Source organism: Pogoniulus pusillus, chromosome 42, assembly GCF_015220805.1.
Source record: "Pogoniulus pusillus isolate bPogPus1 chromosome 42, bPogPus1.pri, whole genome shotgun sequence".
Lineage (NCBI taxonomy): Eukaryota > Metazoa > Chordata > Aves > Piciformes > Lybiidae > Pogoniulus > Pogoniulus pusillus.
Window position 1 is genome coordinate 968,111 of NC_087305.1, and position 23,375 is coordinate 991,485.

The following is a 23,375-nucleotide window of genomic DNA, read 5'->3' on the forward strand; positions in this document are numbered from 1 at the left end:
AGGAGGCTGGAGCCGGGTGGGGGTTGGGCTCTGCTGCCAAGTCTCAGGTGATAGAAGGGGAGGAAATGGCCTGGAATTGTGCCGGGGGAGGGTTAGGTTGGAGAGGAGGAAAAACTTCTTTGCTGCAAGAGTGGTCAGGGACTGGCAGAGGCTGCCCAGGGAGGTGGTGGAGTGCCCACCCCTGGAGCTGTTCAAGGAACCCCTGGCCGTGGCACCTGGGGGCATGGTTTGGTGCCCAGGGTGGGGCTGGGCTGGTGCTGGCCTGGCTGATTGCAGAGGACTCCTTCAACCCGGCCAGTTCCACGATTCCCCACTGCAGCCCAGGACTGTTATCCCTACCCAGGGGATGCCATTCCGTGGGGATCACCCCCGGAGCATCACGGCAGCAGCGCGGGGAGGCTGCCCCGCGGCGGTCCCGGCAGGGCGGCGGCGCTCGGCGGTGCCGCAGGGGCTGCAGGCAGCGCTCTGCCCACGGCTGCGGCTGCGGCAGATGCGCAAGGAGCAGGCAGCGGCCTTGGCCTCGGGGGCCCGGCGCTGAGTGACAGCTCTTATCTCGCTGCTGACAAGCCAGCAGCCTTCAGCAGCTCTACTTAAGGCGGAGCGCTCGGGCAGCCGGGGCAGAGGAAGGCTCCGTCCCCGCACAGCCGCTGCCCGCCGCTGCCCGCCGCTGCCCGCCGCTGCCCGCCGCTGCCCGCGCCACCCCGGGGCCATGCTGCCTGCCACCTCCAAGCTCTGCGCCGCCATCTCCTACAGGCACCTGCGCAACATGACCGGTGAGGGGCTGGGGGACCTCTGCTCCGTGGGCTGGCAGGGCACAGGAGGAGGCTCTGGGATGAGGGAAGGGATTCTGCCCATCTGCTCTGCTCTGCTCTGCTCTGCTGAGGCTCCACCTGGAGCTCTGCATCCAGTCCTGGAGCCCCCCAGCGCAAGAAGGGCATGGAGCTGCTTGAGAGGGTCCAGAGGAGGCCACAGAGATGAGCAGAGGGCTGGAGGACCTCCGCTACGGGGACAGGCTGGGAGGGTTGGGGTTGTTCAGCCTGGAGAGGGCTGCAGGGAGACCTCAGAGCTGCCTGCCAGTACCTGAAGGTGCTCCAGGAGAGCTGGGGAGGGACTTTTGACAAGGGCTGGGAGTGCCAGGCTGAGGGACAATGACTTTGAGCTGGGAGAGGGGAGATGGAGAGTGGAGAGGAGGAAGAAATTCTTGAGAGTGAGGGTGGGGAGAGACTGGCACAGGTTGCCCAGGGGGGCTGTGGCTGCCCCCAGCCTGGAGGTGTTCAAGGCCAGGTTGGATGAGGCCTTGAGCAAGCTGTGCTGGTAGGAAGTGTCCCTGCCCATGGCAGGAAGTTGGCTCTGGACGATTTTAAGGTCACTTCCAACCTATGCAGCACTTCTCCCATCCTGGGGCTGTGCTGTGGCATTCAGCTGCCCCCTGTGCCTGGAGGGATCAGTGAGGATGGAGAAGAGGAGGCTCAGGGCAGACCTCATTGCTCTCTACAGCTCCCTGAAGGGAGGCTGGAGCCAGGTGGGGTTGGGCTCTGCTGCCAGGTACCCAGGGACAGAACGAGGGGACACAGCCTGAAGCTGTGCCAGGGCAGGGTCAGGCTGGGTGTTAGGAGGAAGTTCTTGGCAGAGAGAGTGATTGGCACTGGAATGGGCTGCCCAGGGAGGTGGTGGAGTCCCCAGCCCTGGGGGTGTTTAAGAGCAGGCTGCATGAGGCACTTAGTGCCATGGGTTAGTTAATTAGAAGGTGTAAGGCGATAGGTTGGACTCGATGATCTCGGAGGTCTTTTCCAACCTGCTTAATTCTGTGACTCAGAGACAATTCCAAAGCCTTCCGTTTGCTCTGGAGGAAGAGACAGAGCAGGGCAGTGCCCGCAGCCGGTGCCTGATGATGTCTCTGCTCGCAGGGCTGCGCAGACAAGCGGCGGTCACCATCAGCCAGGAGCTGAGCAAGTTCGCCTGCCGCAGCCCCGGACCCGGCGCCTGGATCAACCAGGTCCGCAGGAGGAGCTCCCTGCTCAGTAAGTGACCGGCAGGCGGAGGTTCGCCCTTTGCTGCGTGGTGCCAGCACGGAGCAGGGCGCGGGAGGAGAACCTGCTTGTGGGCAGCTGCGCTTCGGCTGAACGACCTGCGGGGGAGGAATGGGAACTGAGCTGACTTCGGCAGCCTGGTCTAGTGGAGGATGTCCCTGCCCGTGGCAGAGGGCTTGGAACGAAATGATCTTTAAGGTCTTTTCCAGCTCACACTCTTCCATGGCTTCCCCAGCCCCTGGACATGGAGAGGTGGATCTGATGTAGCTAAAGCTCCTCTGGTTCCCGTGCTCATTCCTGCTTTGCTGTGGCTCTGCAGGCTCAAGGCTGGAGGAGAAGCCCTTCAGTGAGATGGAAATGTCTTACATCAAGCAAGGAGAGGAAGCCCTTCAGAAGTCACTCAGGATCCTGGAGGACCAGGGTGGCTGGAAGACAGAGACCGAGGTGGTAGGTGCCCTGCCCTGCAGCAGGCTGCTGTTGTCCCCCTGCAAATGTCTGTGGTGCTCATTCTGCTTCCTGATGAGAGGTGACCTCATCAGTGTTTGTAAAGCTGTGCAGGTGAGTGCCAGGAGGCTGGAGCCAGCTCTGCCCAGTGATGCCCACTGACAGCACAGGGGCAATGGTGCAAGCTGAGGCAGAGGAAGCTCCATGGAAAGAGGAGGAGGAATTTGTGCCCTGGGAGGGTGCCAGAGCCCTGGCACAGGCTGCCCAGGGGGGCTGTGGAGTCTCCCTCTCTGCAGATATCCAAAGCCTGCCTGGATGTGTTGCTGTGTGCTCTGCTCTGGGTGCTGCTGCTCTGCAGGGGTTGGGCTGGCTGAGCTCTGGAGGTCCCTCCCAGCCCCTGGCACTCTGTGATTCCCTCCCCAGCGTAACGGAGACAAAGTGCTGAGCAAGGTGCTGCCAGACGTGGGCAAGGTCTTCCGGCTGGAGGTGGTGGTGGACCAGCCCCTGGACACGGTCTACAGCGAGCTGGTGGACAGGATGGAGCAGATGGGAGACTGGAACCCCAGCGTCCAAGAAGTCAAGGTAGGAAGCAGAGCAGACAGCAGAGCTGGCTCAGCCAGCAGCCCACACACGTGGCACTGCCAGGGGCACCACAGAATCAGTACAGCTGGAAACGCCCTCTGGGATCAAGTCCAACCTGCATCCAACACCCCTGTGGCCACCAGCCATGGCCCAAGTACCACATCCACTCAGTGGCCACCAGCCATGGCCCAGCTCAGTTTCTGAACACAGGGATGGGGACTCCACCTCAGAATCACAGAAGTAAGGAGCTCAGAAAAGACCTCTAAGGTTGTCACATCAACCTATCAGCTAACCCTTGTAATGAAACAAACCTGGGCACTAAGTGCCTCATGCAGCCTCCTCTCCTCAGCACCTCCAGGGATGGGCACTCCACCACCTCCCTGGGCAACCTGTGCCAATCTCTCACCAAACTCACTGCAAAGAACTTCTTCCTAATATCCAGTTTCAATCTCCCCTCTACCAATTCATGCCCATTCCTCCTCCTGCCATTCCCAGACCTTGTCCATATTCCCTCCCCAGCCCTCCTGCAGCTCCCTTCAGCTCCTGCCAGGCCACTCCAAGCTCTCCTGGAAGCCTTCTCCTCTGCAGGCTGCACAGCCCCAACTCTCTCAGCCTGTGCTCAGAGCAGAGCTGCTGCAGCCCTCTCAGCATCTTGGTGGCCTCCTCTGGGCTGGCTCCAACACTTCCATGTGCTGCTTGTGCTGAGGGCTGCAGAACTGCTCACAGTGCTCCAGGTGGGGTCTGAGGAGAGCAGAGCCAAGGGGCAGAATCCCCTCCCTTGCCCTGTGCCCACACTGCTCCTGCTGCAGCCCAGCACACTTCCAACTGACGTTTTTCTTCTCCAACTGCCCAGATCCTCCAGAAGATCGGGAAGGACACAGTCATCACCCACGAGAAGGCAGCTGCTGCCCCCGGGAACATCGTGGGGCCGCGGGACTTCGTCAGCGTGCGCTGCTCCCGGCGGCGCGGCTCCAGCTGCGTGCTGGCTGGCATGGCCACCACGCACCGAGCCATGCCGCAGCAGGATGGCTTCGTCAGGTACCAACCGCCCCTGCCGCCCCTGCTGCAGCACTGCACCGCAGGAGAGCTGTGCAGGGGCTGCGGCAGGGCCGGAGGAGGGCAACAAAGCTGGGGAAGGGCCTGGGGAATAAACCTGATGAGGAGAGACTGAGGGAGCTGGGGATGGGCAATGTGAGGAAGAGGAGGCTGAGGGCAGAGCTCACTGCTGTCTGCAGCTGCCTGAAGGGACATTGTGCAGAGGCTGCTGCTGGGCTCTGCTCACAGGGAACTGCAGGCAGAAGAGGGGGGAATGGCCTCAGGCTGAGCCTGGGGAGGTTTAGATTGGACATCAGGGAAAAGGTTTTCCTGGAGAGAATGGTCAGGGACTGGAATGAGCTGCCCAGGGAGGTGCTGGAGTCACCCAGCCTGGGGGTGTTCAGAGTGGTTTGGATGTGGTGCTTGGGGATGTGGTTTAAAAGGTGAATCTGAAGGGGGCTGCAGGAGGGCTGGGGAGGGACTATTGACAAGCTCTGGGAATGGCAGGAGGAGGAGGAGGAATGGGTTTGAAGTGGCACAGGGGAGGTTGAAACTGGATGTGAGGAAGTCGTTTGCAGTGAGGGTGGTGAGAAACTGGCACAGGTTGCCCAGGGAGGTTGTGGAGCACAGAAGCACAGAATGGGATCTTTGATCATATTCAGTGCTTCTGTGCTCCACAGCCTCCCTGGAGGTGCTTAGGACCAGGTTGGATGTGGCCCTGAGCAACCTGTTCTCGCAGAGGTGTCCCTGCCTATGGCAGGGAGTTGGCACTGGCTGAGCTTTGAGGTCCTTTCCAACCTAAACCATTCTATGAATCTCACAGAGTAGGGCTGTAGGTTGGGCTTGGGGGTCCTGAGAGGCTTTGCCAACCTGCCTGTTGCTGTGATTGATTCTGTGGGCACTCCCAGCGGCTGGAAGTGAGGTCAGAGCTGCACTGCAGCCTGTTGGGGTGTGCTCAATGTGCCTGGGTTTGACTCAGGGCAGCAGGAGTAGGGCAGTGAGTGTCCCCCTGTGCTGGGCACTGGGCAGGCCACACCTTGAGGACTGGGTTCAGTTTGGGGTCCCTCACTTCTAGGAAGATATTGAGGAGCTGGAGCAGGTCCAGAGAAGAGCAATGAAGCTGGTGAAGAGTCTGGAGAACAGGGCTGGGAGGAGCAGCTGAGGGAGCTGGAGATGTGCAGTGTGGCGAGGAGGAGGCTGAGGGGGGAGAACTCACTGCTCTCTACAGCTCCCTGAAAGGAGGTTGCAGTAAGGTGGAGATTGGTCTCTTCCCACTAGTGACAAGAGCAAAGGGCCTGGAATTGTGCCAGGGCAGGGTTAGGTTGGAGATGAGGAACATTTTCTTTGCTGCAAGAGTGGTTAGGGACAGGCACAGGCTGCCCAGGGAGGTGGTGCAGTCACCAGCCCTGGAGGTGCTCAAGAGAACCTGTGGCCATGGCACTTGGGGTGGTGGTTTGGTGGCCATGGTGGGGCTGGGCTGATGTTGGACTGGATGACTGCAGAGAGCTTCTCCAACCCAATTATCTGACTCCACAAAGAAACCCAAATTCACCAAGCACAGCTCTGCTTTTTGAGGCTAAACCAGATAGCACCAGACTGGTATGGGCTGGAAGGGGCCTCTGGAGCTCATCGAGCCCAACCCCCCTGCCAAAGCAGCATCACCGAGGGCAGGGCACACAGGAACACATCCAGATGGCTCTTGAGAGCCTCCAGAGAAGGACACTTCACCTCTCTGGGCAGCCTGCTCCAGGGTTCCAGCACCCCTACCAGTAAAGCTGCTTTCCCTCCTGGTGAGGTGGAACCTCCTGGGCTCCAGTTTGCAACCATTTGCCCTCTATTCCAACCTGTACCCATCAGCTGTTTCCCAACCCCTCCTCCTGCCCCCTAGAGCCGAGAACGGCCCCACCTGCATGATCCTGCGCCCGCTGCCCGGCCGCCCGGCGCAGACCAAGCTGACCTGGCTCCTCAGCATCGACCTGAAGGTAAGCTCCAGAGCTTCGAGCACAAAACTGGGGCTGCATGTGGCGCACGTCCCACTGAGAGGCCGTCCCTGCTTTCTCTCCAGGGCTGGCTGCCCAAGACCATCATCAACCAGGTCCTCTCCCAGACGCAGGTCGACTTCGCCAACCACCTTCGGAAGCGCCTGGCGCGGGCGGCGGCAGTGAGCTGCTGACCGCAGGCACCCATCCTGCCCTGCTCGGCTCAGGGTGCAGGGTAGGGACTCATGTAACGGGGCAAGTCGGCCCCAGCCTGTGCTAATTAGCCAAGCCCCGGAGGAGTAGATGCCACTAATTAACGCAGACCTTCAACAAAGAAAGCTTTGGCTACTGAGCCTCACTCGGGAGGGAGGAGGGCAGGGCCAGCAGCTGCTCCTCCTGCAAACGCAGCACCCAAAAGCTGAGGCAAGTCCTGAACTCTCCTCACTTGAGCACACTGCTCCCTCCCTCACCAGCCAAAGAAAGGAAAGCTTTAATTAGTGGTCTCTGCTGTTAAAGGCTGTGGCTAATTAGTTCCTAGGGAGGTCCCAGACACCTGAGCAGAGAGGCAGGAGGGGCCTGGACGTGCTTGGTGGGGGCAAACACAGGACTTAGGCTCCAATTTTAGTCCCCTCCTTCCCCCAAAACACTTAGCTGAAGATGTTATTCCCTCCTCCCCCCTCCTTGAAGCAGCTCTAATTTATTGTTCCTGTACAGGCACACACAAAGTGTCCAATTATTAATAACTATTTATTAGTTCAAGGCTGAACCCCTGCAGGAGGCCCTGCCTGAGCTGCCAGCGCAGCGAGCAGGAGCAGACCTCTCCCGTCGCTACCTGGGACTCTCAAAGCTCATTCCTAACAAGAAGACACAAAAAATTCCAAACCCTCAAAAGTTAAAAGAGTTTAAAGCCTTTTATTTTTCAACTGGTTTCCAGTTTGTGGGGCAATAAAAACCCAAGAGTTTGGCCAGCAGCTGAGTGTCACTGCTACGTGCAGCCTGGCTGGAAGCTGGCCCAAGAGCTGAGCAGGTGGGGGTGGTGTTGCTCCTGCAAGTGTCCCACAGCAGACAGGTCCAGCTGCTGCCTGCTCTCACCCAACCACTGCCTGTAACAAGGCCAGCATGGCACAGGAGACAGGAGCTGAGCACAGGAGACAGGAGCTCAGCAGGAGTTGGGCTTCTTCAGCTGGGGCAGTGACTGAAGGCACCGAGAGCTGCCCAAACCTCGCACAACGCTCACGGGAACTGCTCCCGCTCAGCCTCCAGCAGAGGGGTGGAGCAGGTTTGCAAAGCCCAGGCCTGCCCTGGCTGGGTGCTGAGTGCTGCCAGCTGCTCTGCAATAAAGCCCCTGGCCTGCCTGCTGCTCTGCCTGCTGCTCTGCCTGCTGCTCTGGCTGTGTCGTGGCTCCCAGCGCCGCGTCCCTACGGCTCCCAGGGCGGGCTCCGGCGGCCGTCGACTTCGGTCTCCACGTGGTACAGCACATCTGCCAGCGTGTGCTCCACCACTGCACCCCAGCCCATGTCACTCATCTGGCCAGGGAAGGAAGCACAGGGAGCTGAGGGGCAGGGCAAAGAGGGACCAGCCCTTGCTGTACACCACTGAATGGTGCAGGCTGGATGAGACCCTTTAGGAGTATCCAGTTTGCTACCAAGGCTGGGGCTAAGCCATGGCCCTCAGCACCACATCTCTGTGGCTTTCAACCACCTCCAGGGATGGGGATTGAGCCACCTCCCTGGGCAGCCTGTGCCAGTGGCTATTTTCTTCTGCTATCCAACCTAAACCTCTGGTTTGAGGCTGTTTCCTCTTGTCCTGTCACTTGCTACTAGGTAGAGGAGACCAACCCCCACCTGGCTCCAACCTTCTGTTCAGGGAGTTGTAGGGACTGAAGTCTCTCCTCAGTCTCCTCTTCTCCAGGCTGAACAACCTCAGTTCCCTCAGCTGCTCCTCACCAGACCCTTTACCAACTTCATTGCCCTTCCCTGGATCTGCCCCAGGACCACAACGTCCTTGGAGTGAGGGCAGCATTCCAGGGCTGTTTGCCTCCTGAAAGTGTTAGTTGGGGTGGGGGGAGGAGGAACCAGCACCTAGCGAGTCAAAACCGAGTGAGCTGTTAGGCTGTTTGGTCTTAAACATTAACCACAACCCTCCTGGTGACACTCTCCAAGCACAAAGCCCGAGGAGGACAGACCACAGGCTTGGTCTAAATCAACTCCCATCACCACACCCAGCTCTCAGCCCCCCTGTCCAGTCCTCACTGCGAGGTGACAGAGGCTGCCGTTACTCACCGGGCGGTAGGTGATGTCTCTGGGTGGGAACTTGAAATATGGCCCAAAGTTTATAGAAACCTGTGGAAAACATTGGTCATCAACCCCCAAAACCAGGCCAGCTGCTCTGGCCTTCAGTCCTCACCCCCTCCTAAACCTCAGCCCATCTGCACCCAGTGCAAGGCCACAGCAGCCACCCCTGGCTGGTGGTTTGATAGAGTCCCTCCATTAAAACACTTCCACTTTCCCTCCTGACACCCACCCTGGGTGCCCACACTCTCGAGTTGCTAAACCTTAGCAGGGCCTCAGGAGGCCTCTTTCACAGCCACAGCACTTACTGTGCAGCCTTTGTACAGAGAAATGGCAGGAAAATAAACTCCTTCAAAGATGTCCTGAAAGGCAACCCCTTGGCTGGCACCGTTCTTGAAGAATATGATCTGCAAAGGCAGAGGAAGAGGAGGGTTTGCTGTGCTGCTGCCCTGCCCAGCTCTGAACTGACCCTTAAGAAGCAGCTGAACCTGCACTCTGCCCTCCCTTCAGCTGGGGCCAGCCACTGCAGTGGCAGCACTGCAGGGTACAGCTGCTTTGCTGAGTTCATCCTTATCATTGCTCCCATGGAATCACAGAGGGTCAGGGGGCTGGAAGGGACCTCCAGAGATCATCCAGTCCAACCCCCCTGCCAAAGCAGCATCACCAGGGCAGGGCACACAGGAATGCATCCAGCTAGGTCTTGAATGTCTCCAGAGAAGGAGCCTCCACAGCTTCTCTGGGCAGCCTGCTCCAGGCCTCCAGCAGCCTCACACCAGAGAAGTTTCTCTTCATGTTGAGGTGGAAGCTCCTGAGCTCAGTTTGTGCCCACTGCCCCTTCTCCTGTCACCACTGCAGCACCAGTGAGAAGTGCTTGGCCCCTTCGTCCTGACCCCTACCCTCCAGGTATTGATGAACACTCATAACACCTCCTCTCAGCCTTCTCCAGGCCTCTCAGCCTTTCCTCCTCAGACAGCTGTCCCAGTCCCTTCATCATCCTCACAGCCTCCACTGGACACTCTCTAGTACATCTCTGTCCCTCTTGAACTGGGCAGCCCAGAGCTGGACACAATACTCCAGCTGTGGCCTCACCAGAGCAGAGCAGAGGGGCAGGAGACCCTCCCTTGCCCTGCTGGCCACACTCCTGCTCATGCATCCCAAGACACCACTGACCTTGGCCACAAGGACACATTGCTGTGCCATGGAGAACTTCAAACCCAACTCTGATAAACCTCTTTTTGGTTGTGATGAAGGCCTCATGATCCACCTCATGTTCTGCTCCCTGGATACAAGTCAGGCTCTCTCCTCTCCTCAAGTCCTGGGCCCTCCACCTCCCAGTGCTGACCTTACCTGGCTTCCAGGTGCCTGCTTTAGGCTCTTCTCTGCTTTGTCCACAAAGTCCTTCTCCTCGAAGTACAGGTAGCTTTTGAATTTGATCAGAGCCTGACAGAGCACAAACAAAAACCCTTTCACTACACCTCAGAAGCAAGCCAGAAAAATGGAGCCCTTGAGGCACCTCACAGAGCAGCAGAGCTACAGGAGCCTGGCTGGGCCCAGGCCTCCCTGCTGGGGCAGGGCACCCAGGAGAAGGGAGTCACAGACCTCCAGGAGGGGAACAGAGGAGCTGAGAGATGTAGGCAAGCTCCTTCAGCAGGCCATGGAGTTCACAGGCTCACAGGAGTCAGGGGTTGGAAGGGACCCAAAGAGCTCACCCAGACCAACCCCCCTGCAGGACCATGCAGGCTAGCTCAGGGCACACAGCAACACATCCAGACAGGCCTGGGAAGGCTCCACACAAGGAGACTCCACAACCTCTCTGGGCAGCCTGTGCCAGGCTCTGGGACCCTTCCAGGCAAGAAGTTGCCCTTGTGCTGAGCTGGAACCTCCTGTGCTGCAGCTTCCATCCACTGCTGCTTGTCCTGTGCCAGGGAGCAGTGAGCAGAGCCTGTCCCCTCCTCCTGACCCCCAGCCCTCAGATAGTTACAGACATTAATTAGATTCCCCTCTTGAGGATCCCCTTGCAGAACCTCTGGGTGGCTGTGAGGAGTTTGCTTTCTAGAGATCACCCCTCTGGAGCTCTCCACTCCAAACCTTCCAGCCAGGAGCACTCACTTGGGGGCAGTCTGGATTCCACTCCTGCACCTAGCAAACGCTAACCCAGTGGTGAAGCCCACACCTCACCTTATCTTTGTAGGTGTCAGGCAGTGACTTGGCTGTCTCAGTGTCCTCAGGCAGGCTGATGTAGAAGCCCAGCACATCCCCCTGGCCATAGCCAGAGGAGTAATGCTTCCCTATGGACTGGTGGAACTTGGTTCCCTTCTTGCTGCGCCAGGAGTAGCTGAACTTGTCGTAGCCCAGGGGTGCCTGGAGGTTCCCTGTGGGCACAAACATTCCTTGGAGAAGGTGCAAGTGCAGCAGGAGCACCTTCAGGTGCCCCACTCCAGGGTTTGCAATGGTCACAAACCACAACTCCCAACTACTACAACCACAGTGGAGAAATGAGTCCAGTTCTGGAGCCCCCACCACGAGGCTGAGGGAGCTGGGGGGGTGCAGCCTGCAGCAGAGAAGGCTCAGGGCAGAGCTCATTGCTGCCTGCAGGGAGGCTGTAGCCAGGTGGGGTTGGGCTCTGCTGCCAGGCAGCCAGGGCCAGAAGAATGGAGACCCAGGCTGAAGCTGTACCAGGACAGGGTCAGGCTGAATGTTAGGAGGAAGTTGTTGTCAGAGAGAGTGATTGGCACTGGAATGGGCTGCCCAGGGAGGTGGTGGAGTGGCTGTGCCTGGAGGTGTTGAAGAGGAGGCTGCATGAGGCACTCAGTGCCAGGGTTAGTTAATTAGATGGTGTTAGGTGATAGGTTGGACTCGATGATCTCAGAGCTCTTTTCCAGCCTGGTTAGTTCTGTGGTTCTGTGACCTGCTGGAGAGGGTCCAGAGGAAGCCACCAAGATGATTAGAGGGCTGGAGCCCAACTGGGACAGGCTAAGATTGTTGGGGCTGTTCAGCCTGGAGAAGAGAAGGCTTCAGGGAGACCTCACAGCAGCCTTCCAGGAAAGCAGAGCTGGGGAGGGGCTTTTAACAAAGGCTGGGAGGAGGGACAATGGCTTTGAGCTGGGAGAGAGGAGATTGAGAGTGGAGAAGAGGGAGAAATTGTTGAGAGTGAGGGTGGTGAAAGACTGGCACAGGTCGAGGGTGGTGAGACACTGGCACAGGTTGAGGGTGGTGAGACACTGGCACAGGTTGAGGGTGGTGAGACACTGGCACAACCTCCCTGAAGGTGTTCAAGGTCAGGCTGGATGAGGCCTTGAGCAAGCTGTGCTGGTGGGAGATGTCCCTGCCCACAGCAGGAGGAGGTTGGCACTGGATGGCCTCGAAAGTCCCTTCCAACCCAACCCATGCCACAACTCTGTGAGTGCAGCATTGAGCAGCGCTCAGCCTTGAACAGCACAAAAGGATCCACACAGAATGTCTGCCAATGTCATTACCTAGTGGCTGTGACCAGCCCAGCCTGGCAGCTGTGTCTGGAGGCATCTCATCCATGGAGATTTCGAAGTACCAGGCTCCCTTCCTCACGCCGTGCGAGGCTCGCACCATGGAGTAGCCCTTCTCCCCCACCACAGTCAGCCTGTCGTCAGAGATCTTCAGCTGAGGGGCTGCCAGACAGGAGAGGAGAGGATGGCAGCAGCTCCTGGGCGAGTGCTGATGTGTGCTGGATGCCCAAAGGCAGGTGACCACATTTGGCTTTCCTGCCTGCACCTCTTACAGCGACTACAGGACCCAGCAGGGCTGCTGGGAGCAGCTGAGGGAGCTGGGGGTGGGCAAGCTGCAGAAGAGGAGGCTTGAGGGGAGACCTCGTTGCCCTCTGCAGGTCCCTGAGGCTGGGGCCAGGTGGGGGTTGGGTTCTTCCTCCAAGGAAGGAGTGACAGGATGATTTACTCTGCCATCATCAGACCCCACCTGGAGCACGGTGTAGAGTTCTGGAGCCTCCAGCACAAGAGGGACATAGAACTGTTGGAGGGAGGCCAGAGGAAGACCACGAAGATGCTCAGAGGGCTGCAGCACCTCTGCTGTGAGGACAGGCTGAGAGAGTTGGGGCTCTTCAGTCTGGAGAAGAGAAGGATTCGAGGAGAGCTTGGAGTGGCCTTCCAGGATCTGAAGGGGGCTCCAGGAGGGCTGGGGAGGGACTATTGACAAGGACTGGGAATGACAGCAGGAGGAGGAGGAATGGGTTTTAAGTGGCAGAGGGGAGATTGAAACTGGATGTTAGGAAGAAGTTCTTTACAATGAGGGTGGTGAGACACTGGTACAGGTTGCCCAGGGAGGTTGTGGCTGCTCCCTCCCTGGAGGTGTTTAAGGCCAGGTTGGATGAGGCCTTGAGCAACCTGTTCTAGTGGGAGGTGTCCCTGCCTATGGCAGAGGGTTGGAGCTGGATGGTCCTTGAGGTGCCTTCCATAGACCATTCTATGATTCTATGACGAGGGAAATTAGGCTCAAGTTGCACCAGGAGAGGTTTAGGTTGGGCATGAGGAGCAATTTCTCCCCCAGAAGGGTTGCCAGAGCCTGGCACAGGCTCCCAAGGGAGGTGGCTGAATCCTCGCTCCTGGAGTGTTTAGAAGCTGCATTGCTGCGGTGCTGAGGGCCATGGATGTCTGCAGCTGCCTGAAGGGACATTGTGCAGAGGCTGCTGCTGGGCTCTGCTCACAGGGAACTGCAGGCAGAACAGGGGGGAATGGCCTCAGGCTGAGCCTGGGGAGGTTTAGATTGGACATTAGGGAAAAGGTTTTCCTGGAGAGAGTGGTCAAGGACTGGAATGGTGCTGGAGTCACCCAGCCTGGGGGTGTCTGGATGTGGTGCTTGGGGCTATGGTTTAAGGTGACTCTCATAGAGTAGGGTCCTAGGGTGGGCTTGGTGATCCTGAGGGGCTCTGCCAGCCTGCATGGTGCTGTGGTTCTGAGGTGGTTTAGCCCAGCCCTGGCAGAGTTAGAGACTGCTGGGAGTGGATGACCTTAAGGGGCTTTCCCACCCTCACTGCCCCTGAGTCCAGGGACAGTCAATACCCAATAATGAGGTGTTGTAGGCTGAAGCTGAGCCAGCAGTGTGCCCAGGTGGCCGAGAGCCAATGGCATCCTGGGCTGCATCAGGAGCAGTGTGGCCAGCAGGACAAGGGAGGTTCTTCTGTCCCTGTGCTCAGCACTGCTCAGACCACACCTTGAGTGCTGTGTCCAGTTCTGGGCCCCTCAATTCAAGAGAGATGTTGAGGTGCTGGAAGGTGTCCAGAGAAGGGCAACAAAGCTGGTGAGAGGCCTGGAACACAAACACTGTGAGGAGAGGATGAGGGAGCTGGGGTTGTTTAGCCTGGAGAAGAGGAGGCTCAGGGGTGACCTCATTGCTGTCTACAACTACCTGAAGGGACATTGTAGCCAGGTGGGGTTGGTCTCTTCTGCCAGGCAACCAGCAACAGAACAAGGGGACACAGCCTCAAGCTGTGCCAGGGCAGGTCTAGGCTGGATATTAGGAGGAAGTTATTGGCAGAGAGTGATTGGCATTGGAATGGGCTGCCCAGGGAGGTGGTGGAGGCACCGTGCCTGGAGGTGTTGAAGCAAAGCCTGGCTGGGGCACTTAGTGCCATGGTCTGGTTGACTGGATAGGGCTGGGTGCTAGGTTGGACTGGATGAGCTTGGAGGTCTCTTCCAACCTGGCTGACTCTATGATTCTATGACCACAGAAGGTGGTGCCACAGGAGCAGAGCTGCCCAGAGGCTGGCAGACAGTCAGGGAGCTCTGTACCTCTGTCATGCAGGGCCAGGAGGACTCGTTCATACAGGCAGGCTCTGTAGAGGTCCCCAGGAATGGGCTTCCCTGCCCAGCAGTCCAGCTCCAGCTTCTCGGGGTCAGGCGCGTGCGGGTCGGGCTCGGCCAGGATGTAGCGGTAGCCATCCTTGTTGAAGGGGTGCTCCAGAGGGTAGCCATGGGGGGGCAAACGCTGAGCAGAGAACAAGGGGTCACTGCAAAACACAAAGCTGCAGCTTGGCACCTCGTGGTGGCTGCACAGCACTCAGGGCAAAGCAGGATGAGCTCTCAGAGCAGCACCTGTGGTACTCAGCCTGTGCACTGCCTCTGCTGCCAAGAGGCTGTGTGAGACCAGCACACGTTTGAGTGCAAAGCCACCAGCTCCAAGGCACTTCCAGCATGGGACCTCCCAACAGCCTCACAGAGCTACAGTGTAGTTCTCCAGAGCTCACAGGATGGGCTGGGCTGGAAGGGACCTCAAGGATCATCCAGTTCCAGCCCCCCTGCCATGTGCAGGGACACCTCCCACTAGCCCAGGTTGCTCAAGGCCCCATCCAACTTGGTCTTGGACACCTCCAGGGAGGTGACATCCACAGCCTCCCTGGGCAACCTGTTCACCACCTCAGCTTCCCTCTCACCTCCTGGTTTTCTTGGCTGTCCCTGTGGTGCCTCCATCTTGCTGCTTGCGCTTCGCTCCCCGACCCTTGCCGCTGCCTCCTGCAGTGATTCCCCCTGGGACACAGAGAGCAGAGTGTGTGAAAGAGCTGAGGGGCAGAGAGAGCTCCTGAGCATGGAATCTCCACAAACAAAGGGCCAGAAGCAGCCAAATTCAAAGCAGTTCCTGAGCTCAGGTTCCAGAACCAAAGGTGAACAAAGCCCAGCAGGACGCAGAACTCTGGCGCAGCTCCCAGCCCACTTCTGGACCAGCTCCACTCAGAGTGGAAGTTAGGGCAGATTTATCCACAAAACGAGCTCAGTTCCAGCTTCTCAGGTGGGAATTAAGAATCCTTTCTGCCACCCAAAAGATCTCCATCCAGCAGCATTAAGACCCACCTCAAAAGCAGGACAATTGCCCTTTACTTTTATGGAGATTCCAGTCCCAGTTCAAATCCACCTCTGCAGAAGCACCAGAGAAAAATCCAACCCTAAAGCCACACTGAGGCAGATTTTATGCATGTCACCATCCCAGGGACACATTGAGAGGAACACTGACACCAAGAAGCACTGCAGTGTTCATCTAGAAGATAAGACACACTGGAGGAGAGGGAAGAGGAGCAGCAGCTGAGGTGTTATCACCAAAGTCAGGGCCAGGACTGGAGAGCACTCAGAAAACCCCAGGGGAGGAAAAGGCTCATACCAAATACCACCAAAGGGCAGGAGAATGATGAAATGGGTTGGGTTGGAAGGGACCTCAAAGATCATCCAGCTCCAACCCCCCCTGCCACAGGCAGGGACATCTCCTCCCAGCCCAGGCTGCTCAAGGCCCCATCCAATCCATTCAGCTGCAGCTGCACTTTGCCACCCTTGTCAGAAGAGCTCCTTGCTGATTCACAAGGAGCTCCAACTGCAGAATGGTTGGGCACTGCAGATAAACACCTTCCCAAAGCACAGCCTGGGGCAGAACTACAGCCACAGGCAGCTTTCTAAAGCACCACTGGAAGGGCCTCAAGACACTGGGGCAGACCACATTCTGCACACCCCCCCACCCCAGAGGACTGCAGCTGAACCTCTGAGCTCTGCCAGTTTGCAGTCATTCCTTTGCCTAAACAAGCCCAGAGCCAGGGCACTTTAGGGATTAAGATGTGAAGCTACACCAAGATCAGGTCACAGCAAACAAAACTCAACTCCAGGGCAAAAAAAAGAACAACTTGGAAACCAGTCAAGGGAGGCAGAATATGGTGAGGAGAAGCTTCTGATTGCTGAAGACTAAAGACCAGGGTGTAGGGGGTGCTGGTTTGTGTCACTGCAATCATCACATCAGGGCAGGCTTCTGAGTTCTAATTGACTTTAGCTTCTAAGGGAACAGAGCAGTAAATAAACAAGCAGAAGCTTGGCAAACAATGAATACTTAAGGTTTGGAAGCTGAAAGGTTAAATGTTCACCTCCCAGAGAGGCTCCACCTGTGAGAACAGAAGTGGCACCACACATTCAGCAACCTGCCAGCAGGTGACTCCAAAGCAACCTGTGCATGGAATGCAGACAGTGCAGCCTCAGAGGGCTACAGCCCTGCTTTAAAGAGCCCCAAACACCTCCTGAGGGGGAACCACTTCATAGAGCCACAGATTGGCTCAGGCTGGAAGGGACTTTAGAGATCATTTATTCCAACTCTCCCTCCCCACCATGCCCAGGGACAACTCTCAGCTGCTCAAGGCCTCATTCAACCTGGCCTTGAGCACTCCCAGGGAGGAGCCATCCACAGCCCCCCTGGGCAGCCTGTGCCAGACTCTCACCACCCTCACACTGCAGAACTTCTTCCCAGCTCTGCTCTAACCCTGCTCTGCCTCAGCTTCAAACCATTCCCCCTTGGACTGTCTCTAGACCCCCTCAGCAGAAGTCTCTCTGCAGCCTTCCTGCAGGATCCTACTGGGAGGAAACTCTTAAGATGCTCCTGGAGCCTTCTCTCCTCCAGACTGCACACCCACAGCTCCCTCAGCCTGTCCTCAGAGGTGCTCCAGCCCTTGGGTCACCTTTGTGACCTCTGGGCTCACTCCACCATCTCTGTGCCCTTCTTCCACTGAGGACAACAGAGCTGGAGGCAGGACTGGAGGTGAGGTCTCAGCAGAGCAGAGTCAAAGAGCAGAATCCTCTCTTGAGTCTGTGGAACTCTTGGAGGAGTTTTAGCACAAAGAACCTCCTCTCAGCTAATGGCACTGCAGGAAGACTACCAGAGCCATCCCAGTGAGCCTGGCACAGCTGGCAGCACAGCTGGCAGCCCCCAAAGGGACCAGAGGTGAACTCTAGGCAGTGATTAGAAGGAATACAGCAAACTACCCCCAAGCAGTTTCAGAGGGAGGAGAACAGGGAACAACAACAGCAGGTAAATCAAAACCATCATGGAAGAAAACTGCCAAGCAGAACTCTCCTGAAAGCAGCTCCCTGGAGCTGGCCCCCAAGAAGGCTCCCGAGGAGGCAAAGTGAACCTCTCTCAGCAGCAAGGGCCAGTGAGGCTGCCTGGCTGTGTTGTGCACAGGAAGCAGGGCTGGGAACACACAGCCCAGTCCCAGCCCTTCCAGCACTTGCCATTTAAGTTCCCACTGGTGGACACGGTGCTGTTCTGCTTCTGGTTGTCATAGGCAGGGCCAATGTTGGCAAGGTCCTGAAAGAGACCACAAAGAGAACCCAAATCTGCGACGTGGGCATGGTCAAAGCTCCCCCAAGGCCGAGCAGGAGCTCTGCTGTGCTCCAGGGCATCATTTGGCACAGCACAGCCTTGCCCTGCCTCCTGGCCAAGCTCCCCTTCCCCTGCAGCCCCTCCCTCCAGCTCCAGTTACATACTTGGTCTACGAGTCCAAACTTGGGGTAGTCTTCTTCTGGGTCTTTACTCCCTGGGTCTGGATGCTCCTTCACCAAGAACACATCTCTCTCCTTACACTAAAGCAGAGGAGAGGTTTAAGGCAGGCAGGGAAAGGCCAGGCCAAGCTCATTCACATTTGTAACACTGATGGCAGCTGCATAAGCATCAGAAGCCTCACCAGACCTCAGCACATGTTAATGTCACAGCTGCACCATGTCACAGCCTGGCCTTGAACACCTCCGTGGGAAGAAGGCTCCAGAGAGGCATTAGAGCAGCTGCCCAGGAGAAGGGGAGCTGCAGGAGAGCTGGGGAGGGGCTTCTGACAAGGGCTGGGAGTGACAGGGTGAGGGACAATGGCTCTGAGCTGGGAGAGGAGAGACTGAGAGTGGAGATTAGGAAGAAATTCTTGGCAGTGGCAGGGGGGAGGCATTGGCACAGATTGTCCAGGGAGGCTGTGGCTGTCCCCAACCTGGAGGTGCTCAAGTCCAGGCTGGATGAGGCCTTAAACAAGCTGTGCTGGAGGGAGGTGTCCCTGCCCATGGCAGGGGGTTGGAATTGGATGATCTTTGGTGTCTGTTCCAACCTGAACCGTTCCCAGAGTCCATGAGCCTCCCTGCAGCAGAGCCCCAGGAGTTCCACTCCCCACACACTCACCATGGTTTTGACAATGTTGTTGGGCCAGGTCATCTTCCCAGGCCTCTGTCTCGTGGTCATACACTCCCAGTACTTGTCAATGAAGGGGATAATGTCCTGCAGTGAAACAAAACCAGCTGGAGTCTGAACAGGCTGGGTCTGGAAGTCTTTGTCTGAGCTTGCTCCTGGCCCAAGCCAGAGCTCAGGCCAGGCAGGGATGGGTTTTGGTAGGAGCCAGACCTTATCTTTCGAGAACATGGTTCTGGGGTGCTCGTCCTGCGTCCGCGACTGCCAGGTCAGGTTGGCCAGAGCACTGAGGCACATCTCCTTCAGGTCTGCAAACAAAGCCAGAGAGGGGCTAGGGCAGGGCCCAGCCTACACCCACACGGGCTAAAGACAGCTCCCACACTGCCTGAGAGTGCACAAGATGACCTCTGAGGGCCCCTCACAACCCAGCGCAAGTTGGGAGTCACAGAAGGGCTCAGCTGGAAGGGAGCTCAGAGCTCATCTGCTCCATCCCCCTCCTGCCCTGGGCAGGGACAACTCTCAGCTACACTCAGCTGCTCAAGGCCTCACCCAACCTGGCCTTGAACACTCCCAGGGAGGAGCCATCCACAGCCTCCCTGGGCAGCCTGTGCCAGGCTCTCACCACCCTCACACTCAGCAGTTTCTGCCTCAGCTCCAAACCATTGCCCTTGGCCTGGCTCAGGCTCCCTCAGCAGAAGTCTCTCTGCAGCCTTCCTGCAGGCTCCCTTCAGGCTCTGGCAGCAGCTCTGAGCTGCTCCTGGAGCCTTCTCCCCTGCAGGCTGCACCTCCCCCAGCTCCCTCAGCCTGTGCTCACAGCAGAGCTGCTGCAGCCCTGGCAGCACCTTTGTGGCCTCCTCTGGCCTCCCCCAGCAGCTCTGTGCCCTCCTGCTGCTGGGGACAGCAGAGCTGGAACTAAAGCCTCACAAGTCCTGGCCCAGCCCAGCAGCCCCCACTACACACAAGATCTTCACCACATCAGCAAAGGCAGCCAAACACCAAACCATTTCTTTTTCCCCACAGAACCCTCCCCTCGATGTGGAGATGAAGATGGAGCCCCCGGGACTGCGCTGCCCTGCCCCCGGGGCGGTGCCTGGGCGCTCACTCGCTTGCTTGCGCAGGAAGTAGGTGTTCCCACTGTGGTGGCAAACGTTGCAGTGGAAGCTGTAGTTGGTCATGAAGGGCAGGCAGGAGCTGGAACAGAGCAGAGAGATGTGTGAGGGTTGCTGTGCACCTCACTGCATCGGGTTCAGAAAGGAACAGAAACAGGTTCAGAAAGGAACTCCTCCCCCCTCTGCTCTGCTCAGACTCCACCTGGAGTCCTGCATCCAGCTCTGGAGCCCCTGGGACAAGAGGGCTGTGGAGATGCTGAAGAGTGTCCAGAGCAGGGCCAGGAGGATGCTCAGAGGCTGCAGCAGCTCTGCTGTGAGCACAGCCTGAAAGAGTTGGGGCTGTGCAGGCTGGAGCAGAGGAGGCTCCCAGAGGACCTTCTTGTGGCCTGCCAGGATCTGAAGGGGGCTACAAAAAAACTGGGGAGGGACTTTTGAGGCTGTGAGGGAGTGGCAGGAGTGGGGGGGATGGAACAGAGCTGGAGGTGGGGAGAGTGAGGCTGGAGGTGAGGAGGAAGTTGTTGAGCAGGAGAGTGGTGAGAGCCTGGCAGGGGTTGCCCAGGGAGGTGGTTGGGGCCCCATGGCTGGAGGTGTTTCAGGCCAGGCTGGCTGAGGCTCTGCACAGCCTGCTCTGGTGTGAGGTGTCCCTGCCCATGGCAGGGGGGTTAGAACTGGATGGTCCTTGTGGTCCCTTCCAACCCTGACTGATTCTATGAACTCATCTTCACCACATGCAGTTGAGAAAGTCACTCTTCCAGGTCAATAAATCAATCCTTTCCCTCTCCCCAGAGGGGTTCCATGGCATTTTCACCCAAGGAAGTGCACCATGGACACCATGAAAAGCCACAGAGCTCTGGAGAAATCTATCAGCAGGCCAATTCGTTTGAGCAAGGCCCTGAAATTCACACAGCAACACCAGAGCAAACAACCCAGGAGCCCTGGACAAGGAACTCCATCTGAGCCAGTCCACCTTGAACTGAAGCCCAAAGCATTTTCAGAGACAAAACACAACAAAAGAAGAGTTCTTCTGCTCACAGATCTCAAATCATTTCCCATCCAGCTCCTACACAGAGCTAAATTTCCTCTTCACTACACAGAACATTTCCTTTTCTGTTCACACCAACTGCAAGTCAAACCCCAAAGCCCATTCACAGCCCCCCCAGGGGGCAGCTCTGGCAGTGCCAGGTCTGGACAAAGATGTTTTCACGCTGAAATGTACAACCATAAACACCTCCTGCTGCTCTGGCTTCAGCTGCTGCTGTTCGCACAACACCTCACAACCACTCAGCCACAGCATGTTAGGGGCTGGAAGGGACCTTGACAGATCACTCCAGTGGCTAAAGACAGCTCCAACCCCCCTGCCATGGGCAGGGACACCTCACTTTGGACTGATTTATTGACCTGGAAGAGTGACTTTCTCAACTGCATGTGGTGAAGATGAGTTCATAGAATCAGTCAGAGTTCGAAGGGACCACAGGGACCATCCAGCTCCAACCCCCCTGCCATGGGCAGGGACACCTCACACCAGTGCAAGCTGCCCACAGCCTCATCCAGTCTGGCCTGAAACACCTCCAGGGATGAGGCTTCCACCACCTCCCTGGGCAACCCCTGCCAGGCTCTCAGCACCCTCCTGCTGAACAACTTCTTCCTAACCTCCAGCCTGAATCTCCTCATTTCCAGCTCTGTTCCATTCCCCTCAGTCCTGTCACTCCCTGACAGCCTAAACAGTCCCTCCCCAGCTCCCTTGCAGCCCCCTTCAGACCCTGGAAGGCCACAATAAGGTCTCCTTGGAGCCTTCTCCTCTCCAGACCGACTCCAGCTCCTGCTCCTGGGGAATTCACACTCTCCACCAGCCTGCCCTTCCCCAGCCCCGGGGGAAGCCCAGAGCCCAGCAGAGCTACCCACGTGGTGTCGATGCCAAAGGTGTCTGCTGTGAACCACTTGGTGCAGATCCCACACTGCAGCTCGATCTCTCCAAGCTGCCTCCCGTTCTCCTCGTCCACGGAGCCTGCCTGAGCCTCCAGCACCTCTGAGCTGTCCCCAGCAGCTTCCTACAAAGCAGAGCAGAGCAGCAAACCTGGGCTGGATTAAAGACTGAATCAGCCAGGGAAGAGATTCTGAGCAGCAACCTGTTGAGGCAGGAGAATTCAGAGGGAAGCAAGTTTGGTTTTTTCCCCCTCCCTTCCAGCACACAGCCTGACCTGGGACACAGATCAGATGGGTAAGGATCTCACTTCCAAACTAACTCTTCAGAGAAATAAAACTGGAACTGAGGATGCAAACTCCTCCTCATCTGAACCACAGCAACGTGCTCAGAGTTTGCCTTTCAAACCTCCTCACCTCCTGTGTCTTCCTCTGACCCCTGCCTCAGGAATCCTGCAAGCCTGAGAGTGTCTGCTAACCCCTCAGGCACTGCCAGGCACCTCTTTGTTAAACAGGAGGACTTCACCTCCTCCAAGCCTGCCCTCTGCCTGCAGCACACTGCTCCCAGGGCTGGCTTTCACCTTTCTCTCCCTGGCAGCTGTGCAAGGACATGAGTCCATCAACAACCCTATGGGCAAAGGGTAAAATGAATGGCAGAGGGCAAGCAGGATGGTGAGCTGCTACCTCACAGACGTGTCTCAGCCTCTGCCTGCAGTGGGTCACAAGAGGAGGGAGTTTCCCAGCCCACAATCCCCAGCTCCCAGGACCCACCACAAGGGCAGCTCTGCCGCAGGGACCAACCAGTCCTGACGCCCAGCAGGCAGGTAGCAGCCTGACCAAAGGGCTGCAGGCAGCACTGGCTGCTCTCTGCTCTCCACCTGCCCTCACACCGCAGGCTGGGGCTCTCCCAGGGGGCCCCAGCCGCCCCCAGCCACCTACCAGAGCATCCTTTCCGTTGGCTGACTCTGCCTCCAGGGCTGTGGTGACATCGACCATGGCAGCATCCCCCCTGCGAGAGCAGAAGCGGTGTGTGAGAGGGCTCCTCGCCACGGGGCGACCACAGCAGGCACGGCCTGGCCCTGCAGCCTGCTGCGGGCTGGGGCAGCCCAGGGCCCAGATTTGCGATGGACTCGAGCAGCCTGGTCCCGGTGCGGACAGCCTGGTCCCCGGGAGCAGCCTGGTCCCGGTGCGGACAGCCTGGTCCCGGTGCGGACAGCCTGGTCCCCGGGAGCAGCCTGGTCCCGGTGCGGACAGCCTGGTCCCGGTGCGGACAGCCTGGTCCCCGGGAGCAGCCTGGTCCCGGTGCGGACAGCCTGGTCCCCGGGAGCAGCCTGGTCCCCGGGAGCAAACCCAGGGCCCGGCGCGCCCTGCGGCAGCCTGGGCCCAGCAGCTGGGGCCGGTTAGGAGCAGTCCGGCACGGGCTAAGCCCCCCCGGGCAACACAGGCCCGAAGGACCCCCCAGAGCCCCACACGGCCTCCCGGGAGCGAGCGCTGCGGCCCCCCCCGGCCCGGTCCCCGCCCGGTTCCCATGGCAGAGGGATGCGGAGGGCAGCTCGGGCCTGCGCGGCGAGCGGAGCGGCGGGCGCGGCGGATCGTACCCGGTCTCGGTGTCGGCAGCGGCCGATTCTGGCGGGGCCGGGGGCTCGGCGGGGGGATCCGGGGCCGGCTCGGCCCCCTCGGGCGCAGCAGCCACGGCCCCGGGCACGGCCGCAGCCGGCGCCGCCGCCGCCATCTCCCGCGGGCGCCGCTCTCGCGAGAGGAGCCGCGCAGGTCTCGCGAGACTTCCCCGCTTCAAACGGCGGCGGCGCCAGGCGAGGGCGGGAGGCGGAACGGCGCCACCTGCCGGCCACCTGCGGCAACGACAGGCGCCACCTGCCGGCCACCTCCGGCAACGACAGGCGGCGCCGCCTGCCGGCCACCTCCGGCAACGACAGGCGGCGCCACCTGCCGGCCACCTCCGGCAACGACAGGCGGCGCCACCCTGCGCGGTCGTGACGTCACCCTGCTCGGCCATGACATCACCCTGCTCAG

At 58.6% G+C, this 23,375-nt stretch overlaps 2 protein-coding genes across 2 annotated transcripts; one reads left to right on the forward strand and one right to left on the reverse strand.

Moving 5' to 3' along the window:
• Positions 1–576: 576 nt before the first annotated feature.
• STAR (steroidogenic acute regulatory protein) lies at positions 577–7,435 on the forward strand. The gene is made up of 7 exons (XM_064175541.1): positions 577–773; positions 1,908–2,021; positions 2,350–2,477; positions 2,898–3,056; positions 3,910–4,094; positions 5,980–6,073; positions 6,157–7,435. Exons 1-7 carry the CDS (start codon positions 710–712, stop codon positions 6,262–6,264), a joined length of 852 nt encoding a protein of 283 aa, XP_064031611.1. The 5' UTR covers positions 577–709; the 3' UTR covers positions 6,265–7,435.
• ASH2L (ASH2 like, histone lysine methyltransferase complex subunit) lies at positions 6,963–23,062 on the reverse strand. The gene is made up of 16 exons (XM_064175531.1): positions 22,943–23,062; positions 22,284–22,353; positions 21,327–21,472; positions 19,418–19,506; positions 18,529–18,623; positions 18,310–18,405; positions 17,637–17,732; positions 17,382–17,457; positions 14,780–14,873; positions 14,139–14,356; positions 11,838–12,005; positions 10,540–10,733; positions 9,709–9,801; positions 8,670–8,768; positions 8,353–8,412; positions 6,963–7,596 (listed from the first exon to the last, which is right to left on the reverse strand). The coding sequence occupies exons 2-16, from the start codon at positions 22,338–22,340 to the stop codon at positions 7,489–7,491; spliced, it is 1,689 nt and encodes a 562-aa protein (XP_064031601.1). The 5' UTR covers positions 22,341–22,353; positions 22,943–23,062; the 3' UTR covers positions 6,963–7,488.
• Between the last annotated feature and the right edge of the window lie 313 nt (positions 23,063–23,375).

Excerpts from the sequence above, each read along its gene's own strand:
- STAR (XM_064175541.1), top strand. The coding sequence starts at position 710 with ATGCTGCCTGCCACCTCCAAGCTCTGCGCCGCCATCTCCTACAGGCAC. Across the intron at positions 2,022-2,349 it reads CAGGAGGAGCTCCCTGCTCA|GCTCAAGGCTGGAGGAGAAG; the intron begins GTAAGTGACCGG and ends GTGGCTCTGCAG. Across the intron at positions 4,095-5,979 it reads CAGCAGGATGGCTTCGTCAG|AGCCGAGAACGGCCCCACCT; the intron begins GTACCAACCGCC and ends CCTGCCCCCTAG.
- ASH2L (XM_064175531.1), bottom strand. The coding sequence starts at position 22,340 with ATGGTCGATGTCACCACAGCCCTGGAGGCAGAGTCAGCCAACGGAAAG. Across the intron at positions 19,507-21,326 it reads ACCTTTGGCATCGACACCAC|CTCCTGCCTGCCCTTCATGA; the intron begins GTGGGTAGCTCT and ends GCTCTGTTCCAG. Across the intron at positions 12,006-14,138 it reads CCTGGCCCTGCATGACAGAG|CCCCTCAGCTGAAGATCTCT; the intron begins GTACAGAGCTCC and ends CCTGTCTGGCAG.